This window comes from Clytia hemisphaerica, unplaced genomic scaffold, assembly GCF_902728285.1.
Source record: "Clytia hemisphaerica strain Z4C2 unplaced genomic scaffold, Clytia hemisphaerica genome assembly, whole genome shotgun sequence".
Lineage (NCBI taxonomy): Eukaryota > Metazoa > Cnidaria > Hydrozoa > Leptothecata > Clytiidae > Clytia > Clytia hemisphaerica.
In genome coordinates, this window is record NW_027103614.1 from 196578 (window position 1) to 215427 (window position 18850).

An 18850-nucleotide genomic window follows, 5' to 3' on the forward strand; every position below is an offset into this window, starting at 1 on the left:
TACATTATTATTTGTTTCTGAAGAAGAATTTTTCAGGCTGATTCAAATCTCATTTTATCTTTTCTAACATTAACTTAAAATCAACTTCAGCCATTTTGACATTTTAATGCGAATCAAAAGCACGTTGCTTTTTAACGATTTTGCACATTCGCAAATCAAGTGTTACACTGCTAAGCTTTTCGTCTTTTACTTTTTCAAACTTTTAAGCTATTCTATTCAGGCGACCTTCTAGCGCAGCTGGTTTATTTTATCTTTAAAGAGAGCATATATTTTTATTTTTTATTTTGATGCGTAATATATACTTAATATACCACAATACACGTTTTTTTATTTGTTAGAACCTAGTTTATAAGAACATTTAGGCTGAAATTCGTCAAAAAATTAAGAACATCGTAAGAACATGCCCAGCCTCAGTTTGGAAAAAAAGTGACAAGAAACTACAATTTTTTCCTCTTTTCAAGCAGTTTTAACAAAACTTAGGGATGGATTTTCTAAAATCGAGAGTCAAATATTGTCCAAATTTTACCAACTTTAAGTGCTCTTTATTTTGCATGATGTTTTCGATTTAAAGTAGTCCGAAAAATTAAGAACGCATTTAAGAACATTTTAGGCTGAAAATTGCTAAAAAAAATAAGCACATCCAGGCTCAGCCAAATTTTAGGTGTTCTAATAAAAAAAAAAACGTGTAACCGCCTTGACACTTCGTTGTATTTCTAAGTCAGAAGGAAAAGTTTCACGATCAATAAGTAAGGTACCTTTGGTGCAAAAATTGTGATTACAAGTGATTACAAGCAAATTGTTTTCAAATGATATTGTATAATAAACCTGACACGAAAATGGGAGACAAAAATTTCCACAAAAAAGTAGGGTACTTGTTTATTCTTAAAATATTCTTTCACCTTTGACTATTCATTAGGCGTAACTTTTTCTCAGATTTCACTTTTAATACAAACGTAAGATCTAGAAGATATTCATATAAGAAGAGTGTACAGTGGAACCTCTAATTAGTGGACACCATCGGGGAAAGGGTTAGTGTCCGCTAATTAGAAGTGTCCGCCTTTTAGAAACTTTTAATTTCGGAGCTCCAATTTTGAAATTAGGCCATTTCGGGGTGTCAAAAATACAAAATTGGGGTCTAAAGTACTTATTTGCAGACACTAGGCCATAGAAGAACAAGAGAAAGGTTATTAAAACCCAACAATTTAGTTTTTAACAAATAAAAGAAAATCAGTGATTTATGATTTCTTTGGCCCACCTAAATTCGTTGAATGGGTCAAGGGAAAACTGGAAATTTGTAGAAATAATTTGAATAATAAGACTCATAAGTGCTTTGAAATAAAATATCTAAAATTTTTTTTCGATTTTGGACGTCTATGACCCGTTTGATATTCAATGTCCGCTAATTGGGAGCTAAAATAGGGGTTTTGGCCATTTCGTGCGAAAAAATTGTCCTAATCAGAGGGTCCGCTAATTGAGTGTCTGCCTTTTAGAAACTTTTTTATGAGGATTTGACTAGGAAACGTCCGGGGAAATGAAACTGTCCGCTAATCAGAGGTGTCCGCCTTTTAGAGTGTCCGTTAATTGGAGGTTTTACTACTGTACTTGGTGAGGCGAAGGCTGTGATAGTGCGAATCGTGAATGTCAACTGTCCAGGGTGTTGGGTATGTTTTACTCTAACTACCTCTAAGGGCGTATTGGGTGGGAAGGGTGTAGACTCGATGACAAGGACGACAGGATTTTCGTGAACTATATGTCACCGTCCGTCGATCACGAGTGTCAGATGACAAGGACGACGGAATTTCGTGAATTGTCACCGTCCGTCAGGGTCGATGACAAGGACGACAGGATTTTCGTGAATATGTCACCGTCCATCAAGAGTGCGATGACAAGGCGACAGGATTTTCGTGAACTATGTCACCGTCCGTCAGGGGTCGATGGACAAGGACGACCGAATTTTCGTGAACTATATGTCACCGTCCGTCAAGAGGGAGGACAAGGACGACAGGACTTTCGTGAATATAGTCACCGTCCGTCAAGAGGGGTCGATGACAAGGACGACAGGATTTTCGTTGACTATGTCGCCGTCGTCAGAGGGTCGATGACAAGGATGACAGGTTTTCGTCTATATGTCGTCAGAGGGGTCTGATGACAAGGACGACAGGATTTTCGTGAACTATATTCACGTCCGTAAGCGGGTCGATGACAAGGCGACAGGTTCGTTAAATATTGTCACCGTCCGTCAGGGTCGAATGGTCGCTATGACAAAGAGATGACAGGCTTGTCGTGAACTATATATATATATGTCACCGTCCGTAATTTTGGTTTGATAGACGAACAAGGAGAAGGACTAAAGTATTCTTTTTTTCGTAATAGCTATAATCTTCATAATATATGCACCGGCTTGTTTGGACATCACCATGGATGTAATACCTGCAGCTAACATTGCAAACTCTTTCAGTGTGACGGATGTTGAAAAATCCGACGATTTGGATGTTATATATTGCGATTTGCCTTAAATCGATCTATATCTAAGACCTCTTGCTCCATATATAGAAAGATTATATTGCACAAGTCGGAGACGTTTTATTATTCTTTTTTGCCCAATCAAGGGATACTAAAAAATAATGTTATTGGATTGACATTTGAGTTCGGTTGATTTAATCTTCGCAATGCTAATATCACGTATATTTTGCAAGGACCTTCTGAGAATATTTCGACCTTGTGCCGAACCTTTTTCTTCGAGGCATATGTTTTGTGTATTTTCTTGAGCCAAGTATTTTGCTTCCAGTACATGTTTTTTATAAGCAAAGTGTCTACATCTTAGCAGGCTCGAGTATGCTCAAGCTTTCAAAGCATCCAGGCACAGCATATTGCTCTTTATGCTTATAATCATAGTGCTTCTAATGGTTTCACCCCGAACCAATTTTTTTTTTGAAAAATCTTAAAATTCGAATAAAAAGCTTCAGATTTGGAAGCATGGAATGTGGCGACTAGCCATTCAGGGAAGGTCTTTTTTTACTTCTTGTACTTTACACGTTTTCTTTAAAGAACAAACTATACAAAACAGGCTTCGATGGCCAAATATTAAAACATTTAAGCTTTGCTGACTCTAGAACACCGACTTTCATAGAAAATAAGGCATGTTAAGAACATTTTTAGGCTAAAGCTAAAAAAAGAAATCCCAAGGCTTCAAAAATTTTGGTTATTCATATAGAAAAAACATGTAAGCTTATGCTTAAAAAATAACACTTATATCATTTGCATTTTTGATGCCAGTAAAATTTTTGCGTATGAAAGGTACACGCTTTTTTATATTAAGACTGGTGTAAATCCATTTCTCATGGATTTCTTAACTTTTTTGGGAAAATATCTAAAATATTTTACAGTTTCTTATTACTTGGGGGTAATGGCAATTTATAATTAAAATGCTCTAAAAATGAATTCTTAGCTTGAGTAGCAATTCCATGATGGGATTTCTTAGCAAGCTTGATTTTTTAGCCATTTAAAATCCGACGATTTGGATGCTTCATATATTGCGACTTTGCCTTAAATCTGATCTTGAATATCTAAGACCTCTTTGCTCAATATATAGAAAGATTATATTGCACAAGTCTGGAGCACGTTTTAATCTATTGATCTAATTTGCCAATCAAGAAGGATACTAAAAAAATAATGTTATCTTGGATGGACATTTGAGTTCGGTTGATTTAATCTTCGCAAAATGCTAATGATCACGTATTATTTTGCAATGACCTTCCTGAGAAATATTTCGACCTTGTGCCGAAACCTCTGATCTTCGAGGCATATGTTTTGTGTATTTTCTTGAGCCAAGTATTTTGTTGATTCCAGTACATGTTTTTTATAAGCAAAGTGTCTACATCTTAGTCAGGCTCGAGTATGCTCAAGCTTTCAAAGCATCCAGGCACAGCATATGCTTATTGTATGCTTATAAATCATAGTGCTTATAATTCGGGTTCACCCCGAACCAATTTTTTTTTGAAAAATCTTAGAAATTCGAATAAAAAGCTTCAGATTTCGGAAGCAGTGGAATGTGGCGACTAGCCATTCAGGGAAGGTCTTTTTTACTTCTTGTATACTTATACACGTTTTCTTTATAAGAACAAACTATACAAAACAGGCTTCGATGGCCAAAATATTAAGAACATTTTAAGGCTTTGCTGACTCTAGAACACCGACTTTCATATGAAAATAAGAGCATGTTAAGAACATTTTTAGGCTTAAAGCTAAAAAAGAACATCCCAAGGCTTCAAAAATTTTGGTTATTCATATAGAAAAAACATGTAAGCGTTATGCTTAAAAAATAACACTTATATCATTTGCATTTTATTGATGCCAGTAAAATTTTTGAGTTATGAAAAGGTACACGCTTTTTTTATATAAGACTGGTGTAAATCCATTTCATCATGGATATTCTTAACTTTTTTGGGAAAATCATCCTAAAATATTCTTACAGTATTCTTATTACTTGGGGGTAATTGGCAATTTATAATTTAAAATGCTCTAAAAATGACATTCTTAGCTTGAGTAGCAAAGTTCCATGATGGTGATATTCTTAGCATATTCTTGATTTTTTAGCCATTTTCATCATGGACATTCTTGTAAAGTGTATTCTTATAAAAAAAGCGTGTACCCATTCCCAACCACACATACCCATAAAGGGCCTTTCCAAATTTTCAATAGAACTTCATTCAGAATGACTTTTAACTCATTATGGGCCAATTTTGAATTTAAATAAGTTAAAAAGATGAAATACTCTTCTTAACCCGAGAGGAACAGCCAGAAAATTGATAGCCTGGCGTCCGGATAACCAAAGACGTGTTGGTCATCCTTGCGTTACTTTCAATTCGATCATTGAAGAGGGAAACTGGTCTTGCCAGTAGAAATTTGTTGACAGCAATGTCATATCGTAAAAAAGTGGAAAGAAAGCTTTATCAATGCTTCACCTTACGGATGAATCAAGAAGAAACAAACTTGTGAGAGGGAAAAATGGTCATGTATCTTTCGACCGATAACAATCGAAGATACTATCTTTCACACGCTGTCACACGCTGTCTTAGATTTAATGCGGATTTAATGATCGCCTCTTCAAGCAAAAAATCAAGATTAATCAGTTTAATTCGATAAACCTTTTTTTATAGGAACACGGAATAAACTTTTTCAAAGCTGTTTTTACGACTGTTCTTATTTTTCGAAATTTTCAAGCTAAAATAATCTTAAAATATATTCAACAGCTTAATTTCTTTACTTAAAGGCTTAAACCAATACTCTTAAACCAATAATTTTTTGAGATCTGATGTCACATTGTCCTTAATTTGTCTTACATTTAATGAGTTACATTCTTATAAAAAACCTGTATTTATCTTATATATAAGTCACCGACTTAAGGATTAGCTTAAAGAAGACTTTGAAACTGATTGAACTTCCAGCCTAAAGGTGAGCTCTTTGGTTTATTTTCTTACATTCTTTAATATATGGCAGATTCGTTTTTTAAATATTTGCCGTAAGTTAGCTAAACTTTCCCATTGCCACTTAACAAACGGGAACAGACATACACTCTAGGTAGGTACAAAAGTAGCTTCAAATTTTTAGGCGGTCATATTAAAGGTCTATGTGTTTTTTCCATGTATTTCCAATGATAAATTCTTAAAACCTTTGCTGAGAAAATACTGTAAAGAAAATAAAGATCTTGATTTATTAGGTGATTTCAACATAGACCTTTTGACTTGTGACTCTGTGATTTCTCTCTCCAAATTTCATGATATTCTTGGTGCCTACCACATTCTACCAACTATTACCTTGCCAACGCGGATCACTGATACCTCTAGTACTCTTATTGATAATATCTTTACCTCTCCCTTCCCTGCTCTTCTTTCTCTGGAAATCTTACAGTCGCTATATCTGACCATCTTCCACAATTTTTAATTTTGAATACTGACTGTGACTTTAAGTACAAACCTGAACTTCCTTTTCGTCAAGATTGGTCTAGATTTGACGAGGCTAGTTTCAAAGAAGAATTTGATAGCGTCGATTGTAATGGTCTTCTTGAAATTGAAAAGGGAAATGTCGACTCATCTTTTGATTCTTTTTTGACTCGTTTTTCTTCTTTGTATGATAAGTATGTTCCTTTGAAACAGTTGACCAGACGTCAAGCTAACCTTCTACTCAAACCTTGGATCACCAAAGGTATTCTCGTCTCTATGAAAATCAGAGATAGCCTGAAAACTATTTGAAGTTCCTGATTCTTCATCGATCTTAGAATTTTCTTTTGACAGATATAAATTTTATCGAAATCGCATTGTTTCTTATTGCGAGTAAAAAACTCCCCTATTCTCGTTATTTTTCAAAACTCAGAATCTTCGGAATTAGCAGCTGTCAGAGAGATTATAGCTTCTCCTTCTTCTTCAAGCTCTATTTCTCTTAACATCAATGATTCCCTATCTTCCAATCCTGAAGAAGTTTCTGAAGTTCTTAACGATTTCTTTTCAACCATTGCAGGTAAAATACGATCAAAAATTCCCTTCACACGTCATTATTTTTCAGAATGGCTGAAGAATGATGTATCTTTCTTTCTTTACTGGTGTCTTTCCAAGTCAGCTGAAGGAAGCAAAAGTTATTCATGTCTTCAAAAACAAAGGTTCTCCATTCGATGCTGAGAACTACAGGCCGATTATCTCTATGTTAATGATCTTCATATTGCTCTTCGCTATTCTCTTGTCAGTTTGTTTGCAGATGATACTATGCTCTTTTTTGCAAATGAATCTTTGAAACCGATCACCAAACAAGCTAATATTGATCTGAAGCTTCTTATGAATTGGCTCAAAGCTAATAAAATCTCTATAAACGCTAGTAAAACCGAGCTCTTATTATTTCGTCTAATACGTAAGAAGATCGATTACGACTTGAAAATTAAAATTAACGGGCATCGGTTCAGACCCAGCAAAGTCGTAAAATACCTTGGTGTGTATATTGATGAACATCTGAACTGGAAACACCACATCGATTTTGTCTGTAATAAACTAAAGAGAGCTAATGGAGCTCTGAGTAAACTTCGGCATTATGTTGAGAAGAAAACATTAACTTTATTGTATTTTTCTCTTTTTCAATGTCACATATCTTATGCAGCACAAATTTGGGGGCAACGCCAAACAATCCAAGCCCACCGAATTCTTATCCTTCAAAAACAAGCTCTCAGAATCATGTCTTTTTTTGACTTCCGTGCTCATTCTTTTCCTCTCTTTTTTTCAGTTTAAACTTCTTTCGTTTTTTGATTTTGTTAAATACCTTAACATTCTCTTTATTTTTAAACTTTTGAATCGAAAATTACCTCTTCCTCTCATAGAAACTCTTGAATACAAACGTTTAAATGATACAGACTGTCATGAAGTAATCCGTTGTAAGTCTGGACTTTTACAAATACCTGAAGTAAAAACAGTGACTTATGGTAACTATTCAATTTTATACCAATCCATCTTGGTTTGGAATGAACTTCAAGATTTCGTTACTTTTGATGATTTTTTTTTTTTTTTCAATTTTTCGATAATTATTTTATAAAAAAATGTATTTCACTTTGTTACTAGTAAGACCTTAGTAACTTTATTTTTCTTAGCTTTTCTTGTAATTATATCGTGCAGCCACCTCCTTAGTTTAGCTTTATGTCTATGAGTGTGGTCGCTAGTCTCGCTTTTTAAGACAAATATATCATTTACTTACTAACTTAGTTACTTACTTTGCACGCAGCAAAAAAATTTTTTGTCGGTATGATTTGAAACCGTGGAAAGATCCTGGAAGTACGAATTGCCAGTGTTGGTCAACCACGCTTGGTCAACCACAGTTTTTTATTTGAAGAAAGAACAAGAGCCGCAAAGATGCGGATAAATATTTCCTTTACAAATGTTAAAATAATAATTGATGTCCTAAAAAGATTTCAAAGTGCTTTAAATCTCAGATAACATCAAGCAACACAAGTCCCTAAGAATTTCAAATTCTGCCAGTATTACAGGATATTCATAAGATGACTGTGGTTCAAAGCCGGACCACGAAGTATATCCAAGCTGAACCCGACTGAGAACAACAATGCAGTAATCAAATTGGCTGGAACTTTTTTCGTTAGGTGGACTTAATGATTACTACTAGCGGTCACCATTAGAGTGTTGTTGAACACATCAAAAGACCTGTTTTATAATTTTATTTTAAGCGTGTTTCCAGAATAATATAGCCAAAAAGGGCAATTGAAAGAATGATATCACGTAAATACAAAGAAAATATTCAAAAGAGAGAAACAGTTACTGTCAATAAAATTCTTGCGAAAAAATAAAAATCAAACAGGGAAACAATCTCATGCAAAAAAAAAAATATTTATTACTGGGAAATTTTGAGGAAAAAATTCCCCTAACAAAGCCATTTTATGATTCCAAAAGCATGTACAAGAGCAAAAAATTTCACATACTTGGAAACAATCAAAATTCCAAAAAAAATGTCAGAAAAGAAAATAAATTGTCATGCCAGGAAATCACTTCAGTTTCGTCATTTTTTAAATGCATGTGGAAGAAAATGTCAAGTTCACGACAAATGTTTTCCACGTTTTGAATGCACGTGTAAGAAAATCTCCAAATTTATCACAAAAGTTTCCACGTTTTATTAAATGTACATACAGTACATACTGCCAACTGCTTTAACTTGGGACGATTGGTCGAAACATGGGACTGTTTGCTATCTGGGTGTTTTTCACTAAACTTGTTAGTCTCTTTGACAACAAATTTGTTTTGATAACTCCACCAAGTTTATCAATCATACTTCCTTTCATAACATGTCACGATAACTTTCACTGATAGCGCCAATTGGAGAATTAGAGAACGCCCGCTGCCTAACCGCCTATCGCCCGATGGGATTAACAAAATAACGCGTGTGTAACTTGCCGCGCTCCATCGTTTTGCCATTTTTTAATACACCGTTCATTAACTCAAATCAAATGACTTTGGAGGTTCGGTGAAATGGTGGCCAAATTGCTGTCTCATGTTTTGTCAGATAGTCCCAAGTTAGAGCAGTTGACGGTAAGAAAATCTCCAAATTCACGACAAAAGTTTCCACGTTTAAAACACAAGTTGCAAAAGATCTCTAAATTCACAACTAAAGTTTTCCACGTTTTCAAATGCACGCGGGGAAGAAAAGTTCAAGAAAAATTTTAATTGTACATGTGAGGTGATTTCAAATTATTTACTTCCATATTCAATGCAATAAACCTTTTAAGGGGGCCGTGGTGTTCCGGATCCAGTATTATCAGCTTTAAAATTTGAAATTTATAACCGCAACGAGTTTTCACTAACTGTCACCCAGTGTGGAATCCATGCAAAAGCCACGCCAAAGATATTTTGAGGATCAAGAAGGTTACACCCAATTGAGGACATTCTCACGCCGAATATATTCGGCGTACTGTGCATGAATTCCAGACTGGTCACTAACCCCAGTGCCCAGCAGTTAATTCATTGTTGTAGATAAAAAAACCAAGGAAAATTCAATCATTAACCAGTCAATTTTGCTCCATGTTTAAACTTTTAACTAAAATCAGTTCATCAACCTTCCCATTGTTGCATTGTCGGCATTTACATTCGTTCCAGTCGTCGGGTGCAAACTTTTTTCATATTATTGCAAGTATGTAATTTTTCAGGTATAACATGGTCAGATTGATTAACAGTCACTTGCCTTCGTACGATTTATGTAAATATACAAACAAAATTGAAGTTATTTTGTTGTGAAAGTTGATAAAATGTCCTGTTTTCCAAGACCAAGAGATTGTATCATCTCTCTCATTCCAGCTCATGCATTCCAGCCAAACCAACAGAATGTAAACAAAACATCAAATCCAGAAAGGAATATTAAGAAAAGTTCACTGTCGACCATTCCTTGTGACAAAAATCATGCTCCAATTCAACTCATCAAAGCATATAAACAGCAAAGAAAAGTAGCAAAAGAGCAAAAGTTGTTGTCTATTTTCTGCCATCTTTGTTTTGACAGTTAGAAACAAAGCAGTATGGTACGATCAACAATACGCTTCTGAAACGGCCGACGTTGCCCGATGACAAGGAGAATAGAGCACCGTACGGATATTTACCACAAATGTTTCTCGAAGAAATGACGTCTTCCGCCTCAAAAAAAGAACATTCTACTGTTTTTACCGCCGGAGCTTGATTTAAAAAGAGACTCATGTACAAACTCACGAAATTGACCAAAACCGAGCGTTAGACTTGAAGAAGGAGAAGGAGAAAAATTACCGTTTTAACAAATATTTCCTTCTGGAAAGGAAATATTTAAAAAGATCAAGAAGAGGACAAAAATGAAATCGAGGATCTGCTCAAAGATATCGGGATACGAGACATCAAAACAACGCATCAACATCGTATTGATGAAAATGGCGAGACGTCCAATAAAGGTAATGGAGATGTGCGAAAAAGCTAAGAAATGGAACTCCCAATGTGATGGTGATTTCATTTGGCGTGTGAGAGGAAGTCCTAGAACAGACAATCTTCGCTTGATAAAAACAAACGAAAACTTTCCCAACCAAAAGCTGTCAATATCTAGCCTCAGTAGCAGCCACGATGAGCTGCCAACAAAACATTACCTTTTTTTTAATTGTAAAGTAGCGTTGAGTTTTATTAGCCTTTGTTGCTACCTTTTCGTCACCATGAAATAAACTATTACATACATGCATGCATACGCTGTTGGTCAACCACGTTTTTATCTATTTTGGTCGTTAGTAACAGTTCATAAAAGACAATTTTAAAGAATTTTATCACGATTTCCAAAGAGAGGAAAGAATGTATCAAAACATGACCAAAGCTGGTAGCTTTTGTTCAGTAGTTGATATGATACAGTTAAAAAGATCAAAATTGTAACCAATTTCAACTAAAAACTCATGACCACCCCCTTAAAATGGAAATTATAAAATAATGAAAACCACCCACGGGGATTAGCCCTTGAAGTCTCCAGCCTGCCTAAAAGTTTTAGCCTCGTTTTGGCGAAAACTCGTGACCACGCCCTTGAAAATGGAAATTTTGAAAAAAATGAAAAAAACGCCACCAGGGATTCACCCAAGTATCAAGTGTGCAAAATTTCGGCCAAATCTGATCATTTTTGAAGTCTCCAGCCTGCTCAAAAGTTTTAGCCTCGTTTTGGCAAAAGCTCGTGACCACGCCCTTAAAAATGAAAATTTTCAAAAAATAAGAAAAAACACCCCCGGATATTCACCCAAGGAACAAGTGTGCCAAATGTCAACCAAATCCGATCATTTTTGAAGTCACCAGCCTGCCCCAAAGTTTTAGCCTCGTTTTGGCGAAAACTCGTGACCACGCCCTTAAAAATGAAAATTTTCAAAAAATGAAAAAAATACCCCCAGATATTCACCCAAGGAACAAGTGCGCCAAATTTCAGCCAAACCCGATCATTTTTGAAGTCTCCAGCCTGCCCCAAAGTTTTCGGACAGAGATACATACACACATACACATACATACATACATTGTCAGATTCTAGCTCAACTGAAGTTGAGAACAGAATAGCAGATAGAACTACCTTATTGGCCACCAGACAAGAAGCCATAGGAACATTTTACGAAAATGATAAACTGAAACGAAGCACTTTTTGAATCTTTTTTGTCGCCGAAAATAAAAGGTACCCAAAGTCGAAATAACCGGTTTTGCAAGAGTCTACTACTGATATTTTTTAAAGTTTTTGTAGCTCGGTTGTTTTATTTTTTGGCGCCTTCAGCCTATCAAATTTTCCTGGTCATATTCTAGAATTATAAGGCAAAATTGAAGTATTTTTACTACTTCGACCCTAAATATGATTATCATGTTTTCATGTCTCTATTCCGGAGAAGGGTGTACGGAACTCAGCGGCCGACGGTACATACCACTAGCGTCACATTTCTACATAAAATGAACCCCATGAGGGTGCACAGAAAAGATTTGGACCCTGTTAGATTCTTTTATTTTCTAAAATCCTGTCAAACTGTCAAATAATAAATAAATAAAATCTAATGAATTTGCGACCCTATCAGACATTTTTACAGGTTTAAAAAGTGACAATGACACGTCTCTGTACCTCATCTGGCCTGAGTGACCCTCTAGACATCTGTCGTATATTTCTATATCTTGTATAGCCAACACGGTGCGTATTATTATATTACGTATCTATTACGTATTTTTTATATTTATCTAATAATATGGTTTTGAAAAACGTTATTTTTGTATTTTACGGGCATAACTGTAAACCACTGTAAAACAAAGTTTACTTTGCGTCAAATGGATGGCTACCAAAATATTTGCTGTGTATTTGTCTTAACGTCTTTGGTAAAAGCAATATTGAATTAGCAGCGAACTTCTTAAATAAGCTTAATGAAATATTTGTGTAGTTGTCTTAACATCTTTGGTTGACGTAAAGGTATGATTCTTTTGTAAATAGGAAAATGGAAAATTCAGATTTTTTTGTCAAAAAATAAATATTTTCTCTAAAAGGTGCAGTATAAAATTTAGGGAAAACGCAATGTAAGAAAGAGTGTATTGCTGCACTGTAAGGCTGAAATCTTAAAAGTCTTACACCACATGGTTTATTCAATCTTCGAACCCAGGTCTCACGCGTAATTCGGCCACAATGGTTTTGAATGACTGCAAAATCATCGAAAAACACCGAAATTTGATTCTAATGTTTATCAAATATCAATGGAAAGTTACTATGGTTTCTATTTATCTTTAAAGCCAAACAAAAAATTCCCATAATCCTCCCAAGTTACTAGATAGAATGTTCCAGAATGTTCTCATAAAGAAAATTGTCTTTGTTAGTTTTGTGCTTGGATATTGGAGTTAAAGTTTCGTGTAACATGCAGTGTTTGATGTTTTATAAGTAAAACAAATTAATATGCACACTTACCTATTTTTGCATAACGCACTGTCGTTTTCATCAATAAATGGAATGTTTGCTCTACAAGTTGTTTCTTCATGTTCAATCGCTTTGATATCATGCGTAACTAGAAATTAAACAAAAAACAAATTTAGAAACCCTCAGGTGTTCGCCAAAGGATTATTACTGACAAACTTCAGACAAATCGGACCGTTTTTGAAGTCTTCCGTATATGACTAAAAATCTCTGGCCTCGTTTTGGCGCCAAAACTTGTGTCTTGACCCAGCTCTGAAGTGGAGAAAGAACTGAGTTGAAATTCTTTTGTCATTTTCTTGAAAAGAAAATTTCTTTGTCTAAAGGCTTGGGGACGCGAGAAGTTTTTTTCGCGTTGGTGCATTGCAACATGCTCCATCCCACCAACCTGAAACGCTTTCTCGTGTCTCCACTCCATTTTTCCTTTTAATAACATTTGTGCTTCTCTCACTTTTGTCCCTGGGACAAAATCAGTGTGTCTTTTAGGTATTTTCCTTACTTTTTGTTCCATGAAACAAAAAAAGAAACCATGGGACACGCACTTTTTTTCTTGTGTTGGTGGGACAGAGCATGTTGCGTTGCACCAACGCGAAAAAAATTCTCGTGTCCCCAAGCCTTAAGATAATACCATCTAATTTATAAATGTTTGTTTGATAAAGAATAATAAAACAATTTGGTTTGAAGATTGAAGAAGGTGAGAAAAAGTGGGGTCTTCCAACAAAGACGGGATAAGCTAAGCAAAGATGGAAAAAAATTTTTGTATATTACTTGTAAGTAAAACGATTTTGTTATCTTGAATTTTATAGCAAAAATTTTGTCATTCCTCGTCTCTAGACTACTATTCGACCTTTTTTCGATAACAACACTGTAAAATATACTTAATGAAGAGGCACCGCAATTATACAACCATGTCTCATAGCCCGGGTTGAATTTTCTTCCGTAGCAGGGATGAAAGTTTCTATCGAAATTATATAGTTCCTGTTATAGTTGTTCCGGTCTAAAATTGTAGGATATTTCCCTTCGGGAGACGAAATTTTGACCAAATCTTTTGGTGAACCTGTGAAACGGAATTACATTTATAAATAGTACAGATAAAGATTTGGGAATAATCGCGTCTTTTCCACGATATTTATAGATTGCATTGGTTTCAATAACATTGTCATCCCAAAGTAAGTCAAAGTTTCTTTTATTGGAGATTTTTTGGCAAAGCTCAGTAATACAGCGGAAACTCTTTAATTCGAACCTCAAATAATCTCTTGAATTTGAACAAGTTTTCTCGTCTCTTTAGTTACCAAAACCTCATAAAACTTACATCATAACTCGAAATTTCCTTAACTCGAACAAATTTGTGATCCCCGTGCTATTGACGTTTCAAAACATTGCCCTATAACTTGCAAATCTTCAACAGGTAGTCTTCTTATAGAAATCCAATCTGTTGTGTTACGAAAGGGGTTACGAGTAAGATCCTAAGGATTAATCAAGGGAATTAAGCTCTTAGATGGACAGGCAAGGATAAACTAGCTGGTGGTGGACCCCGTAAAAACAATCAAAAGAGTACTGGGCTATCGAAGAAAATCTTTTGATTCTTTCTATTTATTTAGACCCGAGAAAAGACAACAATGAACTAGCAGAAAAAGTTTGCAAAGGACAATGTATTCATTTGAAAAGAAATTGTGGTCAAATGCTTGGATGTGGTGACGCAAGATTTGACGTATCAAAACATTGCCCTGAAACTTGCGCTGCCACGGCCAGTGAGTATTTCATTTTTGAAAAAGGCGAATCTCATGAGCATCGACAACTTATACTAAAGTTATCGAAGAATTGTAAAGAAGTTTAATGCAAAGATTGTNGTATTCATTTGAAAAAGAAATTGTGGTCAAATGCTTGGATGTGGTAACGCAAGATTTGACGTATCAAAACATTGCCCTGAAACTTGCGCTGTCACGGCCAGTGAGTATTTCACTTTTGAAAAAGGCAAATCTCATGAGCATCGACAACTTATACCAAAATTATCAAAGAATTGTAATGAAGTTTAATGCAAAGATTTTCCTTACATTGTAGACCCGACAAAAGACAACAATGAACTAGCAGAAAAAGTTTGCAAAGTACTATGTATTCATTTGAAAAGACATTGTGGTCAAATGCCTAGATGTGGTGACGCAAGATTTGACGTATCAAAACATTGCCCTGAAACTTGCAAAGCCACAGTTGGTGAGTATTTCATTTTCGCAAAAGGCAAATCTTATGAGCATCGACTACTTATACTAAAATTATCGAAGAATTGTAATGAAGTTTAATGCAAAGACTTTCCTTAAAATGTAGACCCAACAAAAGACAACAATGAACTAGCAGAAAAAGTTTGCAAAGGACAATGTATTCATTTGAAAAGAAATTGTGGTCAAATGCTTGGATGTGGTTACGCAAAATTTGACGTATCAAAACATTGCCCTGAAACTTGCGCTGCCACGGCCGGTGAGTATTTCATTTTTGAAAAAGGCGAATCTCATGAGCATCGACAACTTATACTAAAGTTATCGAAGAATTGTAAAGAAGTTTAATGCAAAGATTGTCCTTACATTGTAGACCCAACAAAAGACAACAATGAACTAGCAGAAAAAGTTTGCAAAGGACAATGTATTCATTTGAAAAGAAATTGTGGTCAAATGCTTGGATGTGGTTATGCAAAATTTGACGTATCAAAACATTGCCCTGAAACTTGCGCTGTCACGGCTGGTGAGTCTTTCATTTTTGAAAAAGGCGACTCTCATGAGCATCGACAACTTATATACTAAAGTTATCGAAGAATTGTAAAGAAGTTTAATGCAAAGATTGTCCTTACATTGTAGACCCAACAAAAGACAACAATGAACTAGCAGAAAAAGTTTGCAAAGGAAAATGTATTCATTTGAAAAGAAATTGTGGTCAAATGCTTGGATGTGGTGACGCAAGATTTGACGTATCAAAACATTGCCCTGAAACTTGCGCTGCCACGGCCAGTGAGTATTTCATTTTTGAAAAAGGCGAATCTCATGAGCATCGACAACTTATACTAAAGTTATCAGAGAATTGTAAAGAAGTTTAATGCAAAGATTGTCCTTACATTGTAGACCCAACAAAAGACAACAATGAACTAGCAGAAAAAGTTTGCAAAGGACAATGTATTCATTTGAAAAGAAATTGTGGTCAAATGCTTGGATGTGGTTATGCAAAATTTGACGTATCAAAACATTGCCCTGAAACTTGCGCTGTCACGGCTGGTGAGTCTTTCATTTTTGAAAAAGGCGAATCTCATGAGCATCGACAACTTATACTAAAGTTATCGAAGAATTGTAAAGAAGTTTAATGCAAAGATTGTCCTTACATTGTAGACCCAACAAAAGACAACAATGAACTAGCAGAAAAAGTTTGCAAAGGACAATGTATTCATTTGAAAAGAAATTGTGGTCAAATGCTTGGATGTGGTTATGCAAAATTTGACGTATCAAAACTTTGCCCTGAAACTTGCGCTGTCACAGCTGGTGAGTATTTCATTTTTGAAAAAGGCGAATCTCATGAGCATCGACAACTTATACTAAAGTTATCGAAGAATTGTAAAGAAGTTTAATGCAAAGATTGTCCTTACATTGTAGACCCAACAAAAGACAACAATGAACTAGCAGAAAAGAAAAAGTTTGCAAAGGACAATGTATTCATTTGAAAAGAAATTGTGGTCAAATGCTTGGATGTGGTTATGCAAAATTTGACGTATCAAAACATTGCCCTGAAACTTGCGCTGTCACGGCTGGTGAGTCTTTCATTTTTGAAAAAGGCGAATCTCATGAGCATCGACAACTTATATACTAAAGTTATCGAAGAATAGTAAAGAAGTTTAATGCAAAGATTGTCCTTACATTGTAGACCCAACAAAAGACAACAATGAACTAGCAGAAAAAGTTTGCAAAGGACAATGTATTCATTTGAAAAGAAATTGTGGTCAAATGCTTGGATGTGGTGATGCAAGATTTGACGTATCAAAACATTGCCCTGAAACTTGCACTGCCACGACTGGTGGGTATTTAATTTTGAAAAACAGCGACTTACGTCACAATCATAAACAATTTATATTAAAATTATCAAAGAATTTTAATGAAGTTTAATGCAGAGATTTTCCTTACATTGTAGACCTGACAAAAGACAACAATGAACTAGCAGAAAAAGTTTGCAAAGGACAATGTATTCATTTGGAAAGACATTGTGGTAAACTGCTTGGATGTGGTGACGCAAGATTTGACGTATCAAAACATTGCCCTGAAACTTGCGCTGCCACGGCCGGTGAGTATTATATTTTCGAAAAAGGTGTGAAGAATCTCATGAGCATCCACAACTTATGCTAAAATTATCAAAGAGTTGTAAACAAGTTTAATGCAAAAATTTTCCTTACATTGTAGACCCAACAAAAGACAACAATGAACTAGCAGAAAAAGTTTGCAAAGGACAATGTATTCATTTGAAAAGAAATTGTGGTCAAATGCTTGAATGTGGTTACGCAAAATTTGACGTATCAAAACATTGCCCTGAAACTTGCGCTGCCACGGCCGGTGAGTATTATATTTTCGAAAAAGGTGAATCTCATGAGCATCCACAACTTATGCTAAAATTATCAAAGAATTGTAAACAAGTTTAATGCAAAAATTTTCCTTACATTGTAGACCCAACAAAAGACAACAATGAACTAGCAGAAAAAGTTTGCAAAGGACAATGTATTCATTTGAAAAGAAATTGTGGTCAAATGCTTGGATGTGGTTACGCAAAATTTGACGTATCAAAACATTGCCCTGAAACTTGCGCTGCCACGGCCGGTGAGTATTATATTTTCGAAAAAGGTGAATCTCATGAGCATCGACAACTTATACCAAAATTATCAAAGAATTGTAATGAAGTTTAATGCAAAGATTTTCCTTACATTGTAGACCCGACAAAAGACAACAATGAACTAGCAGAAAAAGTTTGCAAAGGACAATGTATTCATTTGAAAAGAAATTGTGGTCAAATGCTTGGATGTGGTGATGCAAGATTTGACGTATCAAAACATTGCCCTGAAACTTGCGCTGCCACGGCCAGTGAGTATTTCATTTTTGAAAAAGGCGAATCTCATGAGCATCGACAACTTATACTAAAGTTATCAGAGAATTGTAAAGAAGTTTAATGCAAAGATTGTCCTTACATTGTAGACCCAACAAAAGACAACAATGAACTAGCAGAAAAAGTTTGCAAAGGACAATGTATTCATTTGAAAAGAAATTGTGGTCAAATGCTTGGTTGTGGTAACGCAAGATTTGACGTATCAAAACATTGCCCTGAAACTTGCGCTGTCACAGCTGGTGAGTCTTTCATTTTTGAAAAAGGCGAATCTCATGAGCATCGACAACTTATGCTAAAATTATCAAAGAATTGTAAGGAAGTTTAATGCAAAGATTTTCCTTACATTGTAGACCCGAAAAAAGACAACAATGAACTAGCAGAAAAAGTTTGCAAAGGACAATGTATTCATTTGAAAAGAAATTGTGGTCAAATGCTTGGATGTGGTAACGCAAAATTTGACGTATCAAAACATTGCCCTGAAACTTGTGCTTAAGCCATTTTTCGACTTATTTTTATGCAAAAGACTTGCTGATTAGATTTTCATTATGTTCACGGTTTATGTTATTCACATTTCACATTATAATTGTAAATCTTATTGTAATTGAATTTCTTTTTCTATCCTCATCATCATACATTTTCCGAAAAGATATTTTGTATTCGAAACAAAATTTGTTAGATAGATTTTCGAAAAGTAGGAATTAATATGAATTCGCCTAGAGAATACTAGACTAGTATGTGTTATGGCTAATTCAGAGAAAAAAATTAATGGAGGAAAAAATTGTAGTTA

The 18850-nt window shown here is 35.0% G+C and overlaps 2 protein-coding genes across 2 annotated transcripts in view; one reads left to right on the forward strand and one right to left on the reverse strand.

Moving 5' to 3' along the window:
* LOC136802215 (transcription factor AP-2-beta-like) overlaps window positions 1–18850 on the reverse strand; it is a 53091-nt gene that overhangs the window by 33506 nt on the left and 735 nt on the right. The window contains exon 2 of the mRNA XM_067058930.1: window positions 12940–13036. The gene's annotated coding sequence lies outside the window, so the exon portion shown is untranslated. The remainder of the gene's footprint in view (window positions 1–12939; window positions 13037–18850) is intronic.
* Window positions 13604–18717, forward strand: LOC136802214 (uncharacterized). The gene is made up of 16 exons (XM_067058929.1): window positions 13604–13712; window positions 14078–14111; window positions 14544–14892; window positions 15004–15153; window positions 15265–15414; window positions 15526–15675; window positions 15789–15938; window positions 16050–16199; window positions 16311–16460; window positions 16840–16989; window positions 17104–17253; window positions 17370–17519; window positions 17631–17780; window positions 17892–18041; window positions 18153–18302; window positions 18414–18717. Exons 3-16 carry the CDS (start codon window positions 14823–14825, stop codon window positions 18554–18556), a joined length of 2013 nt encoding a protein of 670 aa, XP_066915030.1. The 5' UTR covers window positions 13604–13712; window positions 14078–14111; window positions 14544–14822; the 3' UTR covers window positions 18557–18717.